This window comes from Alosa pseudoharengus, unplaced genomic scaffold (genome assembly GCF_046254945.1).
Source record: "Alosa pseudoharengus isolate Yale_2024_CS ecotype anadromous, Long Island Sound unplaced genomic scaffold, YU_APseudo_1.1 YU_APseudo_1.1_scf_7, whole genome shotgun sequence".
Classification (NCBI taxonomy): Eukaryota; Metazoa; Chordata; class Actinopteri; order Clupeiformes; family Clupeidae; genus Alosa; species Alosa pseudoharengus.
The window spans coordinates 28495753-28521188 of NW_027468859.1; the positions used below are offsets into that span (position 1 = coordinate 28495753).

Here is a 25436-nt window from a genome sequence, read left to right on the forward strand (position 1 = left end):
AGAGAGATTGACACATTCAACTCAGTTTCTCCAAAACAGAGCTTCTAATATTCCCACTCCAGTTGTTCCCTAACAGACCAGCATCCAGCTCTGCTCCTGTTCTCTGACACCTTCTAAATGGCACATACAGTAACTTAGGTGTCACAGTTGATGCCTGACAAAATTTCTCTGAGCATGTAGTGTCAGTCACAAAGTAATGTTGGTTTATCCTACACAATATTCAAGAGAGCAGACCATATCTAATTATCTAATGCAAAATGCCACACAACTTTTGTGCAGGCCATGATTTTGTTCAAAGACTACTGCAATGTATTGTTAGATGGGCTGCTTGCGTAGTGAGAACCTTACAGATGATTCAGAATGCATGCAGCGGCACATCTGGTCTTTAATCAGCCAAAGCGGCCACATGTAACTCCACTGTTAGTTACTCTTCATTGGCTTCCTACAATAGTCATAATTAAATTCAGATCCCTCACTCTGGTCTATTGCACACTTACTGGATCTGCACCTTGCTATTTTAATTCCATGATCCAGCTCATGTCCCCTCTTGCCCACTGCAGTCCTCTGCTGTGTCGACCTTCCATCAACACTAAAAGGTCACAGTAAAGATTCTTTTCTATGGCCCCTTATTGGTGGAATGATTTACCTAATGCTGTTTGTTCTAGTGATAGCTTTGGGATCTTCAAACAGCGTCTAAAGAGTAACGACTTATATTATCTGTTCACCTTGTTTCTAACTTACGTGTTTTTCTACTATTCTGTTCAATTCTATTTAGTGTGTTAATAATATAGATATTTTTTTAGGCTATTTGATTTTACTACAAACGGTTCATTTTACCGTTAATTGTATGTTTATTGATGTCATTATAAGTCACAACATGTCACAAATGTGGGAAATGGCATCAGTTAAGCTTCAATACAGTAAACGTGTGACCGCGCACATCCCTTTTCACCATTTCAGATGGGTGCTGGATCAGAGGAAAGAGTTCAAAAGTAAAAGAGAGTGATCCGCACACCATATAGCTATATACGTTGCACGCATAATAAAAAGCTTCAATACATGAAGCCTGGGCCTGTTTTCACTTGAGCCATGGCTCATTATTCAAACTACTGTACCTGTAAGAGCCAAGACATTAGAACAGAGAACTTCTTCAGGGGTTCCTAAGAGTTACTGTTGGGGGTCTGCAAAATTATTTGATCCCATTCTGTCCCAGAAAAGAATGACAAATAAACATGTTATATACAGTAAATATATGAACTCTTTTTAATGGCTTGGCACTGTATTCATCATTTCAAAGTATTTTTTACACAGCAATTCAGCACTTCAGGCACAAGTATTTGTTTAATAAGTAACACAATTGCACACAATATGTAATAGGAGTCCCTGTGCTGTGTCTGTATAACCTCTTCATTTGAGGATACGATCAGAATCTGGCTGTACAAACTCACAATCTTTATGGATAAGGATAGGGTTACAGATGCTGCATTATAAAACAAACTAATAGTGTAAGGTAAAAACATTTATGTTTACACACAAGCCTGAGAGCTTTGGTTATTATTCAAATCAGATAGACTGCTTCCCTCTGGCAGAAGAGCCAACTCATTCAGTGGAGCTCTTACTGTTCCACTGCACAGATCAATTAATCAGCAGGAGTAAAGGCTCTTTTACAGTGACATTCAGTTAGTGAGGTAAGTTTCCTCTATTTTTTATTCGAACAATGTCAAGGAGGAGGAATTGAACTGAATTTAGCATGGCATAGAATTGTGACATGGGAGCATTTTAATGTTTTGAGTAGTAAAGTTAAGAATTTAACCCATATAAAGTGGGGTTATATAGTTTCATGACAAGAATAGTAAATCAGATTCACTGACCTGAATGGTCACAAAATCCCTGATTTCAGACTCGTTTCCATCAATCCCGGGAGACCCTTTTGAATTTGCCATAAGGATTTTATTCACATGGATGGTAATAATTGGATAATTGTGGTGTCAATGGCCATCTTGATGGTCTTTGATACTGGTGAGTACATCATTACATCATTCACTATATCTTCTGTTGGCATGAAACTTGTTTGAGGACTGATAGCCCAGAAATGAACAGAAGAAGTTCATGCAGCTCATCAGTTCACACTTTACAAACTGCTGTATGGTCTAGACCAGCGGTTGTCAAACTGGGGTACGCGTACCCCCATGCAGGGGTACGTGGACTGATTTCAGGGGGTACGCGAAAAAAGATCTAAGTCATAGCCTACAGTATGCCTTTTCAAACATTTTCTCTATCCCACGTTGATAACTTAACTTCCGCATTTGCACTGCACATTAAAAACGTATTTTCTACGCATTAACAAAATATTTAAGAGTGGAGACAGAGAGGGTAAAACAGCGTTTCTCAAACTGTGGGTCGCAACCCACTACTGGGTCGCGGAGACATGCCAGGTGGGGCGCGAACTGACGTGAAAAACAGGAGTTTTATTTTTTTATCTGTAGCCTAGGCCCAGGTAGCACCCGATGCGCAATGGACGCACTGTGTTATTCATAGGGAAGCGCTCGTGTCAAGGCAGCTTAGTTAGTCCCGACCTGAATTCGATTTTGAACGAGGTTGTGAGAATGGTGAATTTCATCAAGACCCGGCCCTTAAAAGCGTGTCTATTCTCCGCACTTTGAGACGAGATGGGAGCTGACCAAAAGGCTGTACTGTTTCACAGCGAGACAAGGTGGCTTTCCCGAGGTAAAGTGCTGTCGCGTGTTTGAGCTCCGAGTCGCCTCTTCTTGGAGGAAGAGCGCATGTTTGAATCTGCAAGCACGTTCACTAATGAATATTTCTTGACGAAGCTGGCCTATCTTAGCGATATATTTGGAAAGCTCAATGAGTTAAATCTCCAGTTACAAGGCAAAGACAAGCACCAGCAGGGGCGATTCTAGACCTAGAGCTTTGCTGGGGCACAGGCCACCAACTCCCAATACATTAAAAAAAAAAATAACTGTGCGCGCAATATGAATAAATGGCTAGCCTGATTTGGACCATCACATATCTCCCCTAGGTCACAGACATCCTCCTCCATACTCTGAATAGTTTTACGCCTAGCCCCAATCATGTCCTCATCCGTTTCTTGCCTGTCTCTCTCCTCCTCCTCCTCCTTCTGCCTGGTATTGGACTGCCCAGCCTGTGCTCTTTCTCCCCTCTCTTCTCCCTCTCTTCAACCTTCTCCTCCTCCTCCTCCTCCTCCAGCACTCTCTCCCTCAATTGTTGTAGCAGCCACTATCCAGCAACATCCAAACACATAGGCATAAGTAGGCCTATACTCACTGCATTAATTTAATAGGCTTTCCTACTAACACAAGGGAAGCTTATTTTTAGTCAAAAGTGAGATATACTTCCCTCCCAGCCAAGGGTCCTATATACATCCTGGCAATACTGCAGTTCTTTGTAGCTTAAATAGCCTACTAAAGCCTTCATACTGACTTTTGGTGATAATTTGCAAAATGTAGCCTATAATAATCTACACAGATGGCTATTCTGATTCTGTGTATATTATTATAGGCTACATTTGCAAATGCAGCAAACTTATTTAAGTTTGCCATTAAACCATTGATCAAATCACAGCACTGGCTATTACCAGCATAAATGTTAATGTTACCGTTAATGTGGGCAAAATTATCATACCTCCTCATCCTCCTCACTGTTCCTCTCCATCTGTTCAGGAAGAATTTTCTGATGTCCATCTCTGAATAGTCAGAAGGCTGTGTTTAGTTTTACAGTAGGACAGCTTCACAAACAGTATAGGCTACTTTTACAGGAGTCTCTACAGTATACGTATAAATCCTTATTAATTGTCCGCATGTGTGCATGCAGCCTACGCGTGAGTGTGTGTGTGAGGGAGAGAGCACAAGCTGGTAAACTGTTGCTAAATTTAGGCTACAATGACGCTAAGCATTGAAAAACAGATGCTAGTTATGTGGGTAACACTCTCTAAAAGCGATCAACTTGTCATTTTTTCTGTCAAACAAGTTGTGAATTTGTTGTAACATTAAACAGGGGACGACTTACTCTATGCTCAAAGTGATTCCACAATCCACAGTGTATGTGTGTGCAGTACAACGAAACACTCGGAAGAATCATGTGAACGATTTTCATTGGTTGTTGCGTTCAATCTTAGCCAGCTACAGAGGTGCTATTTCCTGATTGGCTATTATGGCCCCTTTCTTTATTCCTTGTTTTTTTTTTTTATTGGCTGGTAAGTGACAGGCTCGAGCCATGATTAAAGCAGGCACGGAGATGCGCTCATGAATGCCGTTTCCAGCTAGAGCCGCGCTAGAATTTTACTGGGGCACTGGAGACTTTTACTAAGGCACGTGCCCCAGTGAATAAGGTCTAGTGACGCCCCTGAGCACCAGATAAGATCACTGCATTCAACAAGACGATTGTGTGTGAGATTAGGTGCAGATCTATTTAAAATCATTATATTCAGCACATTTGTAGGCCTATCATAGCCTATGTTGACTATTGATGAGATTTGTATCATATGTTTATGATCCTATTCACTTTTCTCGACAAAATTGATAAAAATAAATATTAATAAAACAATTTAAAAAAAACCTTGTTAACAATTGGTGGTGTTGGGGGTACTCCGGAAGATCATAATGTCTCAGGGGGTACATGTCTGTTAAAAGTTTGGGAACCACTGTCTAGACCAAAGGAAATATATGGCAAAAATGCCAAAAGAAGGGTCTTGTTCTGACAATGCTGATACACCTTGCATACATGGTCGATTTAAAAGAAAACAATGTGACATTATTCCCCTGCAATGTCTATTATTTTTTGTATTTAATTTATTTTAGGGGGGCATAGCAAGAAATGTCATTCATTAAAGGATTCGAATGCTAGCTTTCAGCCAAATCCAGATTATGAAGATTTGATGAACTGCATTAGCAAAGAAAAAAACATAACAATTGTAGATGGAGAAATCTCTGGGGTGATTTTCAACTGTTCAGAGTGTACAGGTAAGCTTATTGACTTGTGTGTTTAAATGCATGGTTTGGTTTTGGGATGCAGAACGGAAACCTTTCCCAGTTACTTTCCCGTTAACCAAGTAATTTACCTTTAACTTTATTCCGAGTGTACCATACATCTACAACTCCACCTCTAGCCTATATGTATGAGATGTTTATGATCTGATATATGATGGGTGGAAATCTGAGCTCCACCTGGCTGAAAATGGTCAAGTGAGCGCTCCATGTGTGTTTACAGTATACATGTCATACTCTGTCAATGATATTTTCATTTAAAGAATTCTTATGTCACTCTTGTTGACTAAAGTGTATAATCTATGTCATCAGTTTGCTTTGTTGTGTGCATTTGCATATACTGTATATTGATACAGTGTGCAGTAATGTATGTATGTGTTACATAGGTTTTAGATCGGTTAGCTATAGGTATAGCTATAACTAACAGTTACTGAGCCAGGTCATTCAAATTAAGGAACAGGAACTAATAGCACTTGCCTTACTGCTAATTGTACGTAGAATGAGAGTTTCAAAACATTGAATTGGTTCTGTTAAAGAAGGGAAGATATTGACATATTCACTGGCCTTTAAAGAGACTCAGACAGAGGTTTTAATGCTGAAGGACACATTTGTCATGCACTACTAGTCAAAATCAGTGGATACCTTGATTCTGAAGCAAACATTCCTGTTCTTGTTCTCAAACACACCATGTTTAATAATAATATGGAAAGATGCCGACAGCCAAAATATGATGTTATTGAATTCTTATACTTTCCCCCAGGAGAAGGAAATGAAAAGCTCATTTGTCCTATTTTTGTCTTTGACACACACAATGACAGTGGTACAGCGTTTTTTAAGCATGGGTGCCGTAAGTGAACAACAAATCTAATTTTTTAGAAGTGAAGATGCAAGTTAGGGCCCTAATTTAAATGACGGGCAAAGTGCAAAGACAGTCAATAAGCAAAGCGTCTTGTACATGAAATCAGGTTACCGAGTGGCGTGTGGAAACATTGGGCTTAGGATCTTACTCATGGTATTACATGAGTGAATAGATTTTGCCTCATTATTACATTAAATTCAGATAGTCTTTAGACTTCGCACTTTGCCAACATAAATTAGGGCCCTCAGTGTTTATTCTGACTGAATATATGTAGTTGATATTTGTGTCAACAACATTATGTGCGTAGACTATGCAACAAATCATAATTTCATCTATAGTATACCTCCAGAATTATTGACACCTCTGCTAAAGTTGACTAAAAACAGGTATAAAAACAAATCTTTTGGCGATTTATTGTAATCTCACAATCTCATGGAAACAATAAGGAAAAATCCAATCTTGAAGGGAAGCAAATGTATTCTGAGAAAAAGGAAAATCTTGGCACCCCTGCTTGTAATACCTTCTCAAGCCTCCCTTCCCCAATAAAACAGCTCATAATATTCTCCTATGACACCCCATAAAGTCAAAAAATACAAAGCAAAGGATTTAATACCATTTGTTTTTACAAAATCTCATTGTTTACAAAAGTACATTGTGCATTCTCCTCTTTGACTCACCCCACTGTTTTTCCATGGAGTTTAGATCTAGGGACTGAGATGGCAATGGCAATGGCAGAAGCTTGATTTTGTGTTCAGTTTTGATCTGGACATTTGTTTTGGTTCATTAACCTGATAAATGATCCAATTATGATCCACTTTTAGTGTCTTGGCAAAGATTGACAGATTTCGATTGAAAATGTTCATGTTTCTCTGGGGTTCATGATACCATGCACCTTAATAAGGTTCCCAAGGTCTTTGGGAATAAAAACAGCCCCACAATATCACAGTCCCTCCACCATTAGGCATGGGGTTCTTTTCAGTATAGCCATTCTTCTATGTACGCCAAACTCACCTTGCAAAGAGAGCAATTTTCATTTCATCTGACAATAGACCACAATTCCAGACAAAGTCACTGCATTCAGTTATTCCTGCCATTTAAATTTACATTTGTAAATAAATAACAAGAAAGGCTTTTACCTGGCATGCCCTCTAAATAATCTATTAGCAGTGAGATCATTTTGAAGATTTTTTGGGGGACCTCTCTTTTTCTATCCTCCTATGTGTTGGGGCAATATAACCATGGGTCATTGTCTAAGCATGTTTGTCACATTTCCAGTTGATTTGAACCTTTTTATTATTGTTTTAACTGCAAATATGGACATTTTCAACCAAGTACCTAGCCATTCCCTGACTTACAAATGTCAACACTCTTTACAAATGTCAACACACTTTCCTTCTATTTAAATTGAGTGTATTCTCTTGTCTTTCCATGTTGAAAAATGACTTGGGGATTTAGCCTCTGTGTCATTTTATTTTCAGACCTTAGTGAAAAAGAAATCCATTAACTTTCTGAAAGTTAACATACACTCTAATTAACTTAAAGAGGTTGAATATAAATAAGAAAACATGTTACATTTTGTGTAGGCCTATAAGATTTTCTAGGGGTGGCAATAATTGTGGGGGCGATGTGTTTTTCTTAAAAATATTTATTTATTTATGAGATTTTCCTTTTTCTCAGAATACATTTGCTTCCCTTCAAGATTGTTTTTTCCTCATTGTTTCCATTGTACAAAATATCACTAAAAGATAATTTTTTTACTCCTGTTTTTAGTCAACTTTAGGTGAGGTGCCAATAATATGTATATAAACATATAGAAAAGTATGGGGGAAATCAATGGTGATTAAAAAAATAGCCTGCAATTGGGATGCATCTAAGTCTTTTGTTTGAATGTCTTTACAACCTGAAAAAGGCTTCACAGTATCATGTAGCATCTTAAAATAAAAAGTTAATGGTAGAAACCCTGATGTGTTTGTATGTTTGTTTATTATCAACAAAAGTGTCAACATCCTTTTCTTTTTATTTATTTTACTCCTTTCCAGGAAACTTGACTTACAAGGATTTAAAGTTTTGGTTGAAAAAAGAACTATCTACCAATACTACCTACTTAAAGGTTAAAGGCGAAGTAACGGACCGGTTATTCAATGTCATGTTCTGTAGCCAAGAAGGTATAATACCATGAATGCAAATTATGCTTCAAATTCAACACTGGTCACTTATTACATGAAGTAGTGATAAGAAAACATACCATATTATCACAAAATAATTCATTTAAATTTGAAATGAGCAAATAATATAATCTTGCACATCAAAGTAGGACTTCTTCCATTTACAGTATAAAACTAACAGCCCTTAACAATAGTGCATGTTTTTTCCCTCTTTTTCAAGGTAATTGTACTTGGCAGTTCAAACATAGCAAAATATGCGAAGACTCAGAATATGACGAAAATTGTGCAGGTAAGAAGGATTTTGTATTAAAAATCTAAGTCATGCAATGTCCAGGTGTAATATTTATTAAAATAGCATAAGCATTTTTCATCAACCTGTTACAGATGGTCCCTTTGAAATAAGGATAAACATAACCAACTCAGGACTAAGATGTAGTAAATGTGGAAACCCTATTAAGGATCTACCAAAGTTAGACACTACTGAGATACCCGGGTTTCCTGACATACCAGCCCAAAACAATAGTGGCAACGGTGAAAGTGTGGATCCTGGTGATGCCTCGTAAGTAACTACACAAATGTGCAGCATTTTTAAATCACCACTAGGTTATATTGAAGCATATTAAAACTAGATGTACCGCAGAGCGGTACAAAATATGACCGCCGCCCAGTCCAGCACATTTTTTCCACAAAAATAAATCACGCTGAAAGGCCTATATGATTCTAACTGTCTCACTAAATTGCATTATCCACACTCAATTCTCACTGATATCTGCTAGACAACAAGTACCAAAACATGATTAGTCCATAGATTTCACATGTAAAATTAATTTTATACAACCCCACCTCCATCTTGCCTGTTCATAATTCTGAGAAATTCTTGAATTGTGTGCATGTGTGCATGTACATGTTTATGTTATGTGTGTGTGTGTGTGTGTGTGTGTGTGTGTGTGCGTGCTTGTGTGTGTCCCTGCGTATGTGCCTGTGCATGCAAGCGTACATATGTCTACTGTGTGAGTACAGTATGTGTCATACGTAGGATTACTGTGAATGTATGTGTGTGTGTGTGTGTATCTGTTTGTGCACATGTGTGCACATGAAATGGGTTAACATGACCCCTGGAGGCAAGCATACGGAAAACAATGGTCATCCTAGTCCAATGATAGATAGAAGATATTCACAGAAAACTGTGTCTGCCCTACCCTCCTTTCGGGGTGTCCAGTCCAGCAGGGGGGGGCTACAGATCAAAACGAAAAACGATGGTTCCATGCTATCCATGTGGGGTTACATGCCCACCAAGTTTCGTGTACCCCGGTCTTTCAGTGCCCCGGGAATCATTGACGGAAATTTGGGCATGCGAAAAAGAAAAAAAAAAAAAGAAAAAATCTGACTAAACCTATATGACCGCCGCTTCGCTGCGCGGCGGTCATAATTACATTGCTGTATTTCATGCCATTAAGAGAAAGTTTAAAACAATATGAAGATCTTTTTTCACTCGAATGGTTAGGTACACAGAAACATTGCAGATGGTTTGTTCATCAAAATTGTTTGTACAGCAATTATTAAACATCATCTCTCAACCAAACCCAACCCCCAACCCTAACCATAAACTATTGTTAACAGTGTGAACAGATGGTTTGTTTATAATCTGAGCATCTGTAGAAAGTAAAGTGTGACCAAATTTGAGTGAAAAATCATTTAATTTGTCATATATCCTCCAAATTGCCTGTGAGATATCTCTTTCTCTCAATCACAGGAAGGTCATGCAGCAGTTGTCCTCTGTGGCAAAGTTTATGGGGAACCTCACCGAGGCCAGTCTATCCATCGGGCCGATTAAGGGGGTCATCGTGAAACCAAAGGATGAAGCCGACTTGTACAAGTTATCCTTTGTCAGCACTGACAGTGCTTTAAATGTTGGTGTTCATGTACATTCATGTTTACATGTATTCATTTAGCAGACACTTTTCATTCAAAGTCACTTACATAATGTCAATTGGGTAAGACTTTACTTGACAGTATTGACATAAGAGTGACATGACACTGTCATGAACACATGACACTGTCATGACACATGAAACCTAACCCTAACCTCTAACCCTAATGATAACCCTAACTCTAACCCTAACCCTAAACCTAACCCTAATCCTAACCTTAAAGGGAAACTTGGCAGGATTTCCCCCTCTGCTGGAGAAATTGTGCATTATGCTATTTCAAACTGTGGGAAACTAGATGTACCGCAGAGCGGTACAAAATATGACCGCCGCCCAGTCCAGCACATTTTTTCCACAAAAAAGAAATCACGCTGAAAGGCCTATATGATTCTAACTGTCTCACTAAATTGCATTATCCACACTCAATTCTTGGTATCTGCTAGACAACAAGTACCAAAACATGATTAGTTCATAGATTTCACATGTAAAATTTATTATATACAACCCCACCTCCATCTTGCCTGTTCATAATTCTGAGAAATTCTTGATTGTTTGTGTTATGTTTATGTTATGTGTGTGGGTGTGTGTGTGTGTGAGTGTGTGTGTGTGTGTGTGCATGCTTGTGTGTGTGCCTGCGTATGTGCCTGTGCATGCAAGCGTGCATATGTCTACTGTGTGAGTATGTGTCATACGTATGATTACTGTGAATGTATGTGTGTGTGTGTGTATATCTGTTTCATGTGTGCACATGAAATGGGTTAACATGACCCATGGAGGCAAACATACGGAAAAAAATGGTCATCCTAGGCCCTACAGTTCTCAAGATATTCACAGAGAACTGTGTCTGCCCTACCCTCCTTTCGGGGGGTCCAGTCCAGCGGGGGGGCTACAGATCAAAACGAAAAATGACGGTTCCATGCTATCCATGTGGGGGTACATGCCCACCAAGTTTTGTGTACCCCGGTCTTTCAGTGTCCCGGGAATCCTTGTTGGTGTACGTCAGCGGTCCCCAACCACCGGGCCGCAGGACATTCCTAACCGGGCCGTAGCCTACGACATGAGTTTTAAAAAAATGCATGCAAACTAAACTAAATTTAATTCGCAATAATGTCACGTTTTTACATGGCATAGGCCTATATGTAGTTGTTTGCACGCATGTTTGCATTTTGCAAGGTCTATTTTCTTACGTCTGTCTGTCCCGCCTTCAACACTTTTACATATTGCCTTCAGCGCTGCGCAGCCTCAGGTCAGCTCACTTCACTTGATCAGTTATTGGCGAACAAAAACAGCAACAAAAAACAAGCATCTTTAGCAGGTCACTGGCCAGAGTGTTTGAGTTGCGAGAGCCGCTGCAGAGATTTCTTACAGAAAAAAAGTCACCGTTAGCTGCACATTTTAGTGATGAGGACTGGGTGTCAAAACTCGCTTACCTGTGTGACATATTCGGGTTGCTTAATGACCTCAACCTGTCACTCCAGGGGAGAATGTCTTTAAACTGGCAGATAAAGTCGCTGCATTTAAAGCAAAGCTTGATTTGTGTGGACGACGAGTGGACCAGATAAGTTCCAAACAGTATTGGGGGTTTTGGGAGAGACTGAGGCAGGGCCCTTTCTCTCGCAGCTGGTGCGCGATCACCTTGTTGCGCTTTCAAATGAGTTTGAGCGTTACTTCCCATCCTCCAAAGATCCACGGCAAACCAATGAGTGGGTCCGCAACCCATTTGTCAATATCGCGAATAGTCCTAACTTGTCAGCGCAGGAGGAAGAGCAGTTGATCGAAATTGCAAATGACGGTGGTCTTAAGAGTGTGTATAAGGAAACCTTTCTGGCGGGTTTTTGGATCAAAACCAAAGCAGAATATCCCAAGATAGCCGTAAAAGCGCTGAAAACGTTTCCCACCACGTATCTATGCGAGGCCGGGTTTTCGTCAATGACTGCAACTAAGACCAAATTGCGCAATCGACTGGACATTTCAAACACACTGAGGGTGTCACTGTCTTCCATCACCCCCAGATGGAAGCTTCTTGTTGTAGGTAAACAAGCAGGGCTCCCACTGATTATATTCGTAATGCACGTTTAGTTCATGTTTTGTTCCCATATTTTGTTAAGCATGTTCACACTTATAGATGTAGCTTCAAGTTGTTCAATATTCATAGTTCATATTGTTCAATTTTCACTTCTTCAAGTTCACGTTTTTCACAAGAGATCGTTACCTTCACTGTTCATACATAACTAAAGCTAGTTCTTTTCAAGTAATGCATGCACAACACATATGGAACATGGAACCCCCGATCCCCCCCCGCCGGTCCGTGAAAAAAAAATAGGAATCAAACCGGTCCATGGTACATAAAAGGTTGGGGACCCCTGGTGTACGTCACTAAATGAACACATAAATTATTTTATTGTAAGGCCCCCCACGAAAGTACACAAAACTTGGTTAAATTAAAAAAGGCATGCATTCGGAGGGTGACATAATGATCCTACACTTTTAATTTCGTGCAGTTTTGACCTTGTCAGCCAGAGATATTGTGATGAAAACACCTCATTTTTACTTTTTTGTGTTTAACTAGGTGGCGCTATACATGAAATGAGTGGTTATGGAATGGGTTGACATGGCCCCTTGAGATCAACATACAAAAAAAAAATGGTCCTCCTAAACCCTACGGTTTTCGAGATATTCACAGAAAACTGTGTCTGCCCTACCCTCCTTTCGGGGGGTCCAGTCCAGCGGGGGGGCCACAGATCAAAACGAAAAACGATGGTTCCATGCTATCCATGTGGGGTTACATGCCCACCAAGTTTCGTGTACCCCGGTCTTTCAGTGTCCCGGGACTCAAGTTTCTCACTTCTCTTTCCGGGACGGTAGTCTCAATGTTGCAAGGTTGGTTTTTCCGCCTGAGGACGCTATAGGCGCAGCGGGGAAAGTCACCATGTTCACCGGAACAGGTCATTTTAACCATCCAAATGATTTCTAAACGGGTTTATTACGTTGAAATAGTTGCCAAGTTCCCCTTTAACTTGTTATGACAAAAACCGAATGTCACTTAATAACAGAAGCGTTATGTCATAAACGATTATGTCTTGTTTATGACACGTTCATGACAGTGTCATGTCACTCTTATGTCGACACTGTCAAGTAAAGTGTAACCGTCAATTGTATTACAAGGGACTACATTGTCCCCGAAGCAACTTGAGGTTAAGTGCCTGAGGTTAAGGGCACAACAGTGGAAGCTTGGATTTGAACCCACAACTTTTCAGGCTACTGCATGCTAGCCTAGCTGCTTATTAACCACTACACTACCATTTCTTTCCAGCTGATTCAGGATGAGGCCAAACTAAAAGAATATCCTCTGTCTGTGAGTGTTTCCGAAGAAGCCTACAGGAAATCCTATAACCAGTTGGAAAAGGACGCATTTGTTGGTGTTTTTCGTTTCCCAAATATGACCGTGCGTAAACGCTTAAAATGCTCATATAAATTGATAACATAATAGCTATGTCTCAATTCAGGGGCTGTACTGTATGCTTCAGGGGTTGCCTTCGTAGACCAATTGTGCCAAAGCTGCACAACAATGTTGTTCCATTTCGAAGAACGCAGCTGAGAAATGCTGCCCTGTTTTCCATGTCAGTGATGGACCCAACAACTCAACGCAATAAATGATATAAGCTTCATTACGCCAATAACAATTGATAAGGCACTTTCATTCTGAAACTGTTTTGTACTGGTATGCCACAGTTTCAAGATTGAATGACATGTTTACTCAAAACAGTGGACAACTGTGTTGGAAAAGTTTAAAACAAAACAAACAAACAAACAAGGTTGTAATTACGCTACTTTCATCAGGCCATGTAAATTCTTTGAGAAGGAAGAATGGCCTTCTCATCTGTGTTTGTAACACAACCTACCAGTGTTTACAGTCTTTTGTCCTGGTCCAGATTTTGCAGTCAAGGAAGGCCTCGTCTTTGAAGACTTGCATGCATCTTAATCGAGACTAGCAAATTAAATGATTGGCTAGCAAAAAAAAAACAAAAAAACTTCCAAAAATATGACAACAGTCAAATAGGTATAAATCAGTGTAATGTTCACATTCATCTCAAAGTTCAGTTCTTATTCCGTAAAAGTGCAATTCTTATTCTCTCTTTTAGGGGGAAAATTACACTGCTTTTACCAGTTATGTGTACGCCATTGACATGGGAACCAAAATATCCAATCTCTCAGAACCCATTCAAATCAAATACAACATGAACCCTCCGGTAATAAATTGTTATCTTTTCTACATGATCCACTGTGATTTAACAGCTGTCATACTGTAAATACGCACAGATGCCAACCCGACCAGTAATAGTGTCTTTATTTTGTGTGTGTGCTTATATTTAGGAGGGATTCAATCTGTCTTGCCAAAGTTGGGATGGAGAAGGTATTAATATAATGTCATCTTATTTACTTTTGAGGTTGGCACTGCTATTTCTCTGCAGACTATGGAACCAAATTTGAAACTCATGCATAAATGCGAGTAACACGTGCCTAATATGTCACATTCTTATTCATATTTAATCATACATTTACATATTTGATAGATAGATAGATACTTTATTGATCCCCAAGGGGAAATTCAAGTATATTCCTGTTTAATTATGTATATTTGCCCAGCAATGAGAGTAAGCTAATGTTAGGCCCATGTGATTGACACTTAAGACTTGGCCGGTCTTTCAAATGAGGGCCCTCTATTACTGTCTCCTATTTATGTTTCAATAGTGGATGAGTATGACCAGATGTTCATAAAGTCTATGCATTATGTGAATAAGTATATACTCTTTTGATCCCGTGAGGGAAATTTGGTCTCAGTGTACAGCACAGCACACAGTGTAAAAAACTAAATGGTTTTAGAAGGAACTTTCAAACAGAAATGATGTCATTCCTAATGCAGACATTCCCAATACCTCTTCTTAGGGGCACAACCCAACTGGACAGATACAGGGTGTCTCACCAACATAAGCAACAACGACGTGACATGTGAATGCAGTCATCTGACCTTCTTTGCTGTCCTCATGGTGAGAGCCAGAAACACACAGGGTAGTCAAGTAGGACAGCAGGAAGTCAAAATGCAATGCATTACTGGAATGTTTATGTTTTTTTTTGTCAGACGCCCCCTGAGAAGAACATCTCAGCTTCTGATTTGACGTCCCTGACTTACATCACCTACATCGGCTGTGGGATTTCACTGTTCTTCCTGGGAATCGCGCTGTTTATGTTCTGCTGCATAAGGTATGCAAAGTCTTATGAATGACCACAGGCAGATGTGATGCAAATCCAACAGAGGACTGTACGGATTCTGATCCACAGGGGATCAGGAAAATTTGAATTAGAAGACAGTTTGGTTTCTTAACAATGCAGCCAGTGATTCTGCCAAAAGGTTATTGAACATTTTTACTCATGGGCCAGTGAAATTACACCCTTCCTTTTCATGCTCCCAAAACAACCTGTTGATTTAGTTTAAGCAGTTTATGACTCAGCAATATTTCTCATTTACAGAGTCAGGAATGTGTAGAGTGACCGTTTTTTTGTGCTTGTTATTTGTTTCCATTTTCTTTTAGGAGGCCTAACTCAAAAACAGCGTTTTGCTTAATGAAGTGTTTACTTCACTTAAAAAATCGTTTTCTTAATGAATTTACTAAAAGCCGTGTTTTGCTCAACATCAATACTTGGAATATCTTTGTATATGCCATCATTGTGACCATCTCATCCACTGTCCCCACTGGTTCCCCACACAGAAGGGCAAAGGCTAGCAATGCCACCCATATCCTCATCCACCTCATCCTGGCACTCTTTCTGCTTGACCTCACCTTTCTGTCCAACGAGTCGATTGCCGGCATGGGCAGTAATGTGGCATGCAAGGTCATGGGCGGAGTCATGCATTATTCCATGCTGTGTTCATTCACCTGGTTTGCAGTGGAGGCTTTCCACCTCTGCCTGCAGCTGACTAAGTTCGCCACAGTGACCATTGCCAACTACAAGCTGAAGCTCTGCTGCATCGGATGGCGTGAGTTCATGAAAAAAGCGCCATATAAATAAATGTGTACTTATTCACTTACTTACTTTCAACAAACATCTGCAATAGACAACAGAAATGATTCTGCTGTTATTAAGGGTTAACGACGACAAAAAAATGATTTAATGCAATGAACCTGTTAGTTTCAAATTCACTGTATGGTTAAGTATTGTTTGGCCATTAAATTTGGTTTAGTAGCTTTTGTGCTTTGTCTTAATGTAAGCCAATGTAATCTACATTCTCTGACAACATTTTGATTGACGTCTTGCCATTAATTCTTACTTTGAATCTCACTGCAGTTCCAGGTGCTGTGGTGGTTTTGATCTTATTCGGCTTGGAAACATATGGTGAACTAAAGATTTACACTGACAGTGGAACTGTCGTCAAGATGTAAGTCAGTTGCACAATCATCTTTCTTGCAATTAATTTCAACACCTCAAACCATCCAACAGTAGTGAGTATGCAGTGGTGTAGTCTACGTGATACGCAGGACTACACAATATACCCACTTAAAAAGCATCACCATCTCGGTATACTCACTTAAAATAGGCAAGGATACATATTAACATTTGGGGTTGATCACAGTATACGCACTACAGCTAACTACTACATCACCAGGGATGGATTACTGCACGGGCCTACCGGGCCCAGGCCCAAGGGATCAGGGGGCCCTTGGGCCCAAGCCTTTGCATGGAATCATTGCCTCAATATCAACAAATCAGGATGTAGGCTATGAATCTGATTGAATTAAAGTATTGGCCATCCCCAAAATGCACCAGAATACAGGAAATCACATCAAACAAATACAAAAAATTCTGGGGGAGGACCCCCAACCCCCCCCCCCCCCCACATATGCGACAATGCCCGTAATGCATCTTGGCCCAGGGGCCCGAAAGTTCATAATCCGCCCATGTACATCACAGTACATCCACTACAGCTAACTAGACTACACCACTGTGAGTATGTAATGTATGTTATTGTTCTGACATCAATGCCAATGAAAATCTACTCTTCTGATCAGGTGCTGGATCACTAACTTCCAAACTCAGTATGTAGTGAACATAGGCTACTACGCTGTCGTCTTCCTCTTCACATCCACCATCTTCGTGGTGATGCTCCGCTGGCTTTGCTACCTGAGAGGGTCAAAGCTCAAGCAGGGAGGCAGCACCAGATCGCAGGACGTCATCGCTGTCATGGGCCTCTGTTGTATGCTAGGCCTCACCTGGAGCTTCGCATTCTTCAGTTATGGACCCCTGCGGGTGCCATCCTACTACATTTTCTCAGTACTCAACTCTCTCCAAGGTGAGTTACACGACACAAATAACTTATAAGTATCAGCCGATAAATATAAACGTGATCCTCAAAGGGATGTTAGAATTTAAAATATAACAAAGTAAACAGGCAATTGATTAATTTAGACACTTAGCTATTCGGTGTGTCTTTTAAGGGTGCATTTCTGTCATAAATGATAAAACTGTTTTGCTACTTGCAAACAAGACTGGAATATATATTTCATGACAAAACATGTCATTGCTCATGAAGAAACAGTGTTGGGAAATTCACATGTTTCAATGTCTCATGAAGAAACAGTGTTGGGAAATTCATATGTTTCAATGTCTCATGAAGAAACAGTGTTGGGAAATTCATATGTTTCAATGTCTCATGAACAAACAGTGTTGGGAAATTCACATGTTTCAATGTCTCATGAACAAACAGTGTTGGGAAATTCACATGTTTCAATGTCTCCCAGGCTTCTTCCTCTTCCTCTACTATTACAACACCAGCAGCATCATCGGAGAAGGCGAAACCAACAGCTCATCTTCCTCTTCGACTAAAACATCCATCTCAGATGCATCCATCTCAGAGTCAAAAAATCCGTACATGTGAAATAAATGTGAAATTGGTCATGCTATAGGGAAAATGTCAGCAATATCATTTCCCAAACAAATACCTTTGGAGACAAACCTTGGAATGTTGCCAGCCACACTGAAAATTAATTTAAATATGCATTTAAAGCAACAACATGCTAGCCTGGCCCCGTCCACCTAGATATTCTTTCAGGGAGATCTAGTCTGGAACACCGTAGTTCATAAACGTTTCCCATAACCGAGAGGGGAAAACATCAAACAATGCAGTCGGAAAACTGCAGAAATTTACATTGTTTCCTGACTGCTGATGCTGTTTATTGTCAGTTTGTAAAGTTTATGCGAAGTAGGAAGTAACGTTAGGAATCTCTGATGAATGTGATTGGTAAGGCTGGACTAATGATTTCAAAGTTAGTGCCCGTCGCAATGCAAGTGTTGGAAACAAATCCCAATTGTGAGTCTTGCAGAAATCTGCCACTTTTTGAGATATATTAGCAACACATTATTTAGGATGGTGTACAGTTAGGTACAGGAACAGGTTTTGTTTCTCTCTAGAAAATAGAACAATTATCAACTACATTGTTAGTGGTGATGTGCACAAAGCCTCATCCACACCACACTGTATGATTGAATACAGTTTATGGTTATGGTTATGGATTTGGCAGACGCCTTTGTCCAAAGCGACACACAAATAAAAAACAACATAATATTTAAAATTGAACAGGGAACAGATTAGAATGTTGGTCAAATTATAATAAGGAGAATAGTAATAATAAACAACAATATCAATTCAATCAATAGCCTAACTATTACTAACTAAACTAGCCAGTTTACTACAGAACTCTTTACATAGGCCTACTATATTAGAATGTGGGATCATGGTCCTTTCTGTGTAGGAGCCATTTATAAACACCTTTATCATGTTACACGGGTTTATTGGGTTTACTTATTTTAGCCACTCTGGGTGTTAGTCACTTGAATTGAAGGTGTATATGAACAGGTGTTCATTGATTAATTGGAAAAGGTGTGGTTGGCGGGGAGAGACAGTTCTTACGTAGCCGTAAGCAACAAAAGGCCAACACGCCACAGCACTAATATACAGCAATACAGCACCATTTAATATCACCAGTAGCACCGGGTTTGATTTATGTTCAGTAGGAACACCACCCAATCAGATGTATTGTTTGTACATTGGATAATTGCGTTGTGTTTAAGACCACTTTGCCATCCACATGGAGGCTCATAGGATAGAAGGGAAAGGCACTCCTGCTTTTTTTGTTTAGAAGTCATTGCAATTTTAGATAGATAGTGATAATTACTCTTCTACCTTTGACCTAGTGGTGTAGTCTAGTTAGCTGTAGTGGGTATACTGTGATGTAGTAGTTAGCTGTGGGTGTAATCAACCCCAAATGTTATGATGCATCCTTTCCTATTTTAAGTGGAAGATGATGAAGCTTTTAAGTGGGTATACTGCATACCGGTAGTCCTGCAGATCATGTAGTAGACTACACCACTGCTTACAGTAGGCCTACATCCTTTTAAACCCGTCAGGGGGTCGTTTCTAGAAAGCATCGTTTGCTAACTTGCGTCACAACCTTGATAGTTCGCTCCATCGTTCTTGGATTTGGTGTTTCTAGAAAGGGTAGTTCGAACTCTCAATCGCAAACAAGGACGCAAAGTTTGGTCGTTTGAACTACTACCCCTAGGCAGTCGCACTTGTGTCGTTCCTTGGTAGTTCCTGTTGGTGTCCGGAGCGCCTAACCAAAAATCACAACCGCCTAACCAAAATTTGCCAAGTGGATGTTTATCTCATGACTCAATGATTGATCTATCCTGTAGCTTAATTTTGATTAAGACACTGCTCCCCTACTTGGCTCATTCTTGCTATTTATGTTAATTAAAGTATTGCCTTGCTTTTAGTATTATAATCTTCACAGTCCCTAACAACAGCAGTGTTAAATGGTGTAGTGGCTAAAGCAGATGACTTATTATCCCAACGTTGTAGGTTCGATTTTCTTATGATGTGAGATTGTCCTCTTGCTTCTCGCTACCTGCAGGTGAACTAGTGTGACATGTAGATTCAATTTTTTTTGACTGATGTATTGTACCTATGGTCTCTCGGTGTAGAGTAACTATATACATAAATATGTATGGTCAAAACCTATTGTTGTGTCTCGTAGGCCTACTCTTACTCAGAGATGAAAAGAAGAGATAAACTCCGGTCGAGCGTGCAGTGCACCAACGCGCGGCCGTTAAGCCACGAGACAGTTGATAACCTATGGGATACCCAGATATTTGTCCAGGCTATATATTTTTTTCCAACACATAGATATTTAACACAAATAAAGACTCATATTGGTCTGCTTAAGTTAACTGTTTTATATGCTTGCAATAGGTTTAGGTTTTGGCTGATGGCAATGACAATACCAGCATTAATCACTCGGTTTAAATTAGAAACATGTCGACATAGGCCGTGACAGAACATTTCTAGGAGGTGGGGTATTACACGTTGCCACTGTTTCCACCAATGATATGTATCGCTGCATCATCAACAACGTTGTTGGAACTATGGTGTTCGAACATTGGAGGTAGCGAATTGCGACACAGGTACAATGCTTTCTGGAAACAAGTGTAACAGTGTCGTTGTTTGGTCGCAAGTTGCGTCGTACCATGGTGGTTGAGCAACGTCGTTGCTAACTTTTCTAGAAACGACCCCCAGATCAGTACTGAGCTTGGCTTTTTCTTTACCTTTGATAAGAGATGTTGAGAGCTGTATGTTAATATACAGGTCTAAGGGCTAGCCATAGGATATTGTTATTGTGTTCCTGTTTAGCAGACATATTTATTTAATTTTTGTACATTTTATTTATACCTTTAGACTTGTTTATTTTCATTTCACTTTCTTTTTACCATGAATTCATTTTGTTATTATATTATGTAAGTTTATATCATATTTTCCCAGACTCTTTATTTCATGGTTGCTATATCAATCATTGTGTGTATATGCAATATGAACGTGGGCTGGGAACATTACTGTGAAGGATCTTAATGCTTGGTCAAACTTCCCGGTAACACTTTATAATAACTACACACAATTCATCATTTATTAAGCCTTTGTTACTTATTAGTTAATGGTTTGTTCATCATTAGTAATTTCTAATTTATCATCAGTAAAGCATTTGTTCACACATTTATAAATAGTTTGTTCATAATAAATAAGTTTATATCTTAAATATGTTTATACATTATTGTTAATACTTAATAAATGATGCAATAATATGTTTTTGATTAAGTAATATTTCCATTATTTAACAGTTGTTACATACACATGCACTAATGATTAGTTAGGGTGAGGATCAGGGTAGGAATTTCACGGCGGCCACGACGGCCATGGCCGTCGTTGCCTCTTGCGTTGGCCGTGAGGCCCCTTTGAAAATCAGAGGTTTACAGGCCACGGTGGCCTTGGTGCCCCCTTCTTTCAATATTCTGCTTTGCGTCCTACTAATAGCGATTTTATTTAGCCTGTGTGGCCTGTCAAAATAATCTTAGCATTCACAGCGCAAATTAATTGAGTATTTTACGCAGTGGAGAAAGTGACAGCGCAAGAAAGAAAGTGCGTCCAAATTCCATTCATCTCAGTTGAACTACCCACGAAGTAGCCTATTCATCTCACAGACATCACAAGTATCACATGAAAGAGCTTTTTCTCAGCTTTTAAACGATGTTACCCGATAATTGCTTAGTTGAACGGTTCGCGAGAAAAGTAAATAATATAATTCAACTTAATCATACATTCTACTGAAGGTTTTGCGTCCCATGATCTCCCAACCATTCATCTCTGTGGAATACTTCACGAACCCTTCTTTTAACACACGACAAACCATATATCAAAATAAACAGCAGACCTTACCGAACACAAAGGTGTAAAGCAGTCCCCTGTACAGTTAGCCGTTCCAGAGTAATCCAGTTTTGAATTTGCAGTAAATTTCGACATGCATGGATGTCTCCAAATTTGGGCTTTAAAGGAACCATATGTAAGATTGTGGCCAAAACTGGTACTGCAATCACTTTCAAATTACTGTAGAGCGGTGTATCCCCTCGCCCTCCCCCCTGATTCGAGGTTGCCAACCCAGATGCCGAAACACTGCTGATTTTGTGATTAGTAGATAGGTGGAGGGTGGCACATCAGGCCAAAATAAAACATGACATGACAAAACACAACATCAACATCAGTTGAGGGCTGCAACTTCACTTTTTAAAATGACAATATCCTGGCTGGACTACTGTTGTCAGTGATATAAGTATTTGAAATGAACATGATTTCTTAATGTCTAGTGACATATCAGGGCCATTTTATGATTAATTGAAAAACATTTCTTACATACGGTTCCTTTAAGTTTTACAATGTGTTTAAATTGTTCCACATGATTTCATAACGGGCCAAATACAAAATAAATGTTACAAATATCGCCTAGATATTGGTAAATCAGAGGACAGCTGACTGAGTTTGTGAAAGTAGCCTTTGCCTATAATGATCACAAAATGATAAGCATGCATCTAGGCTATTTGAGTTTCTTAAAGCTGAGCTGTGATTAAATTGTTCAATACATGATTTTATAACAGGCCAAATATAAAATAAATGTTATATATATAGCCTAGATATCTGTAAATATTAGATGATCAGATGATTTACAGTTCTATGTAATATGTCATGTTTCATGTTTTTGTAATGTTTCATACAGTGATGCCGGTCTACTGCAGTGAATAGTGAGAGAAAGTGGAATAGAACTTTATGTCCAATATTCCAATATATGGTTTAATGTTCTGCATTATGTCCAATATTCCAATATGTGGTTTAATGTTCTGCATTTCTCATTAGTGGGTCACTTTGATACTAAAAGTATGATTCTATGTTATGACTGTATGATATCTGTACTGTCCCTGTGTATATCTGTGTGTGACTGTGTTTAGAGATAAGCATGAATATTATGACTTTGCAGTGTTTCACTGTTCTGCATGGCTGCGTCAGTAGCTATCTGCTCCAGATTGCCAGGCTGCCACTAATCAGGGTTTGATTCAGTGTAGTCCACGTGAGATGGGACGATCAACGCCATCTCCCGTCAGCCTGGAAGGATACTTAAACTCTAACTATTTCCTTGTCTAGTTAGAGCAGCTGATGGATCTTTAGGTGAAGTCATGCTGTCTCTCCCTTGATGCGCATCATTGTAAATAAACTCTATTCCTGATTTTTCATACTATTGGTCTGACTGGGTCTCTATTAAATCTGTGGTATCGAAATTACCATCAGTTTATGGAGGTCCTACCGAGATTGATAAGGATTGTATTGATCTATTGAATTAAGGATTGTTCTTTTTACCAAACTTACTGTGTGTGATCCCTCAGCCCGCTGGAAAGACGCGCTCTCGGTGAGTAGTACGTTTCGTTCCTTTAAAGTGCTATTATGACTGCCTAAGGGCAAAGGGGGATTGCGTTGAGTAGAGCTCCTGTCTTAAAAATAGACAGAATTGGGCCAAAGGCCGAAAGAAGGAACACATTGTGTGCGCACACGGTTGGGCTTACGGCAACGAATCTCCGGAGAGTTACAGATGTTTTGAGTACAGGTCTGGGCGAGAGATCACATTCACTGGGTTTGCTAAATTGGACAATCTGTCAAATTTTGAGACCAGTCACTTTACGGTAACCAATCAGGAACATGAGTTTATGAGTTTATGTCTCAACATGTACGTCTTTGTATGTTTCTGACCTACGGGTTATGTGTATGTGTGCTTTGCAATTGTCTGCTACTCTCTGATACTAACATGTCTGAGTGTCAACCTGTCTCTGCTTGAACTACTATTTGGCATAGTTTGCTCGGAGCTGCAAAGCTATTTGAATCTAAGAAAACTTCCGCCTCATCTGCGTGGTTAAGGGAAAGTTAACTTACTTGGCAGCTTTGTCTGTCTGTGGCATCCACACATGGTCAGCAGCATTAGTTGGGCCAAACTAAGATAAAGGTGGGGACGCCTATTCAAAACATCCCAGTGCTGCTAACATTGTGTGTCAGCCAATCAAATATACCACAAAATAATTAGAAGAAAGAATCTGTCTAAAAGTATAGGCTACATGTTATGTGTTGCAACTAAAGACTGAGTTCGTTTTGTCTTTGTCTTCTCTCCTGTCAGTCGACATGAGGCCTGAGTGAGAGTGTGTGTGTGTGTTGGCCAGCTGATATGCATGAAGGTCACATTTCTGTTACAGACTGTAACTGAGAATACACATAAGAGAGATGCATCTGACTGTTATTTGTATTGAATTTTTCTTTTTTTTTGCTTCCTCTCAATAAGAGAATTATTTTTGGGGTTTTTGTTTGGGATTCAAACTTGTTTGATTTACTAAACTAAAGCCAAGATTTTGTTAAGTGTTTGAAGTCTAATTCCTTCTCTCCTGTTGAGTTGTTCCTTTTCACAAAGGTAAAGGATATTCTGTGGTCACCATTGAGGGCACTCTTGCTGGTACGGAAAACACTAACACACTTAACCATAAGGTACAGATCTTCTCTGACTTAGCTGTGTGTGTGTGAGTGGTTGTTATCTCTGTACTTGAAGGTCAGGGAGCCAGTGTAAAGAGAGAGAGAGAGTGGAGAAGAGAAAAGACGTTTATTACACTTGAATTATGAAGTTAAAGATATTTTATATCTAAGTTCAAACAATTTGAAGGTGTTGCTTGTCAGAGGAGTCTTAATTAATTCTCTTTTAAAATGACGTTTAGATGTTGATAGCATAACATATTAATTCAGTCAAGAGTTACTTCTCTTAAGAGTGGAACATGTTTTGTTTTGGCTTGTTTTTGGTCAACATGCCTTAATTATTTTATTTTTGTTTGTTTTACTGTCAATGCTAAAAGAGACATCTAATGCCCTTGTTTGATATTCTTGGTAGATTTGCCAGTTTTGGAAAATTATGTGCCATTGAATTACAATTGTCATTGAATAATTTCTACCATCCTAAGTGTTTTGTTTTTTTCCTCTGGAACAAAATGGAGGGGGGTGATCTTGCAGTCCTGGTTCTGGGGTGGGCCTCTGGAAACACCCGTAAGGGAGCTGAACACGCAGCAACGGGTAAACCAGAGACCTACAGGCAGACCAGGGCTGTTGGGTTGCTTCAGCCCATCTTATCTTTTTTTTTTTTCCCTGGTGATTCAGGCCCTAGCCCTAGAATAAGATATACTCAGAGAAGTCTGAGATTCTAATATATGAGAGATCTGCTCACAACAACAAGTAAGGTAACAAACCACCAACATTTGATTAAGTGACTGAGTATCACGCTTGAGTTATGTAGCCACTGAAGTATATAAGCACTCTTAGAATGTAAAACTCTTTGCTTCCACCAGCTGTGCTAGTTTGCAAATATTCAATATAATTGGATGATTTTGATCACTGGCTTCTGTCTCATCTTCTTGATTCCGAATTGATTTAACTAACAGAATTGCGAGAGGTCCCGGGATCCCAACATCTGGGGTCAGAACGAGCTTTCTGAAAAACCGTACATGG

At 39.5% G+C, this 25436-nt stretch overlaps 1 protein-coding gene across 2 annotated transcripts; it reads left to right on the top strand.

Annotated features, from left to right (window-relative positions):
- Positions 1 to 1613: 1613 nt before the first annotated feature.
- On the top strand, positions 1614 to 21042 carry adgrg11 (adhesion G protein-coupled receptor G11). 2 transcript variants are annotated; one of them, XM_076272422.1, is made up of 17 exons: positions 1614 to 1688; positions 1901 to 2019; positions 4839 to 5000; positions 5785 to 5871; positions 7923 to 8048; positions 8269 to 8337; positions 8433 to 8607; positions 9802 to 9958; positions 13290 to 13421; positions 14119 to 14226; positions 14351 to 14390; positions 14924 to 15024; positions 15117 to 15238; positions 15745 to 16013; positions 16322 to 16412; positions 17044 to 17324; positions 17773 to 21042. In XM_076272422.1, the coding sequence occupies exons 2-17, from the start codon at positions 1959 to 1961 to the stop codon at positions 17907 to 17909; spliced, it is 2118 nt and encodes a 705-aa protein (XP_076128537.1). In that variant the 5' UTR covers positions 1614 to 1688; positions 1901 to 1958; the 3' UTR covers positions 17910 to 21042. The 2 variants fall into 2 exon arrangements, with proteins under 2 accessions (XP_076128537.1, XP_076128538.1); XM_076272423.1 differs by lacking the exon at positions 14119 to 14226.
- The last annotated feature ends 4394 nt before the right edge of the window (positions 21043 to 25436 follow it).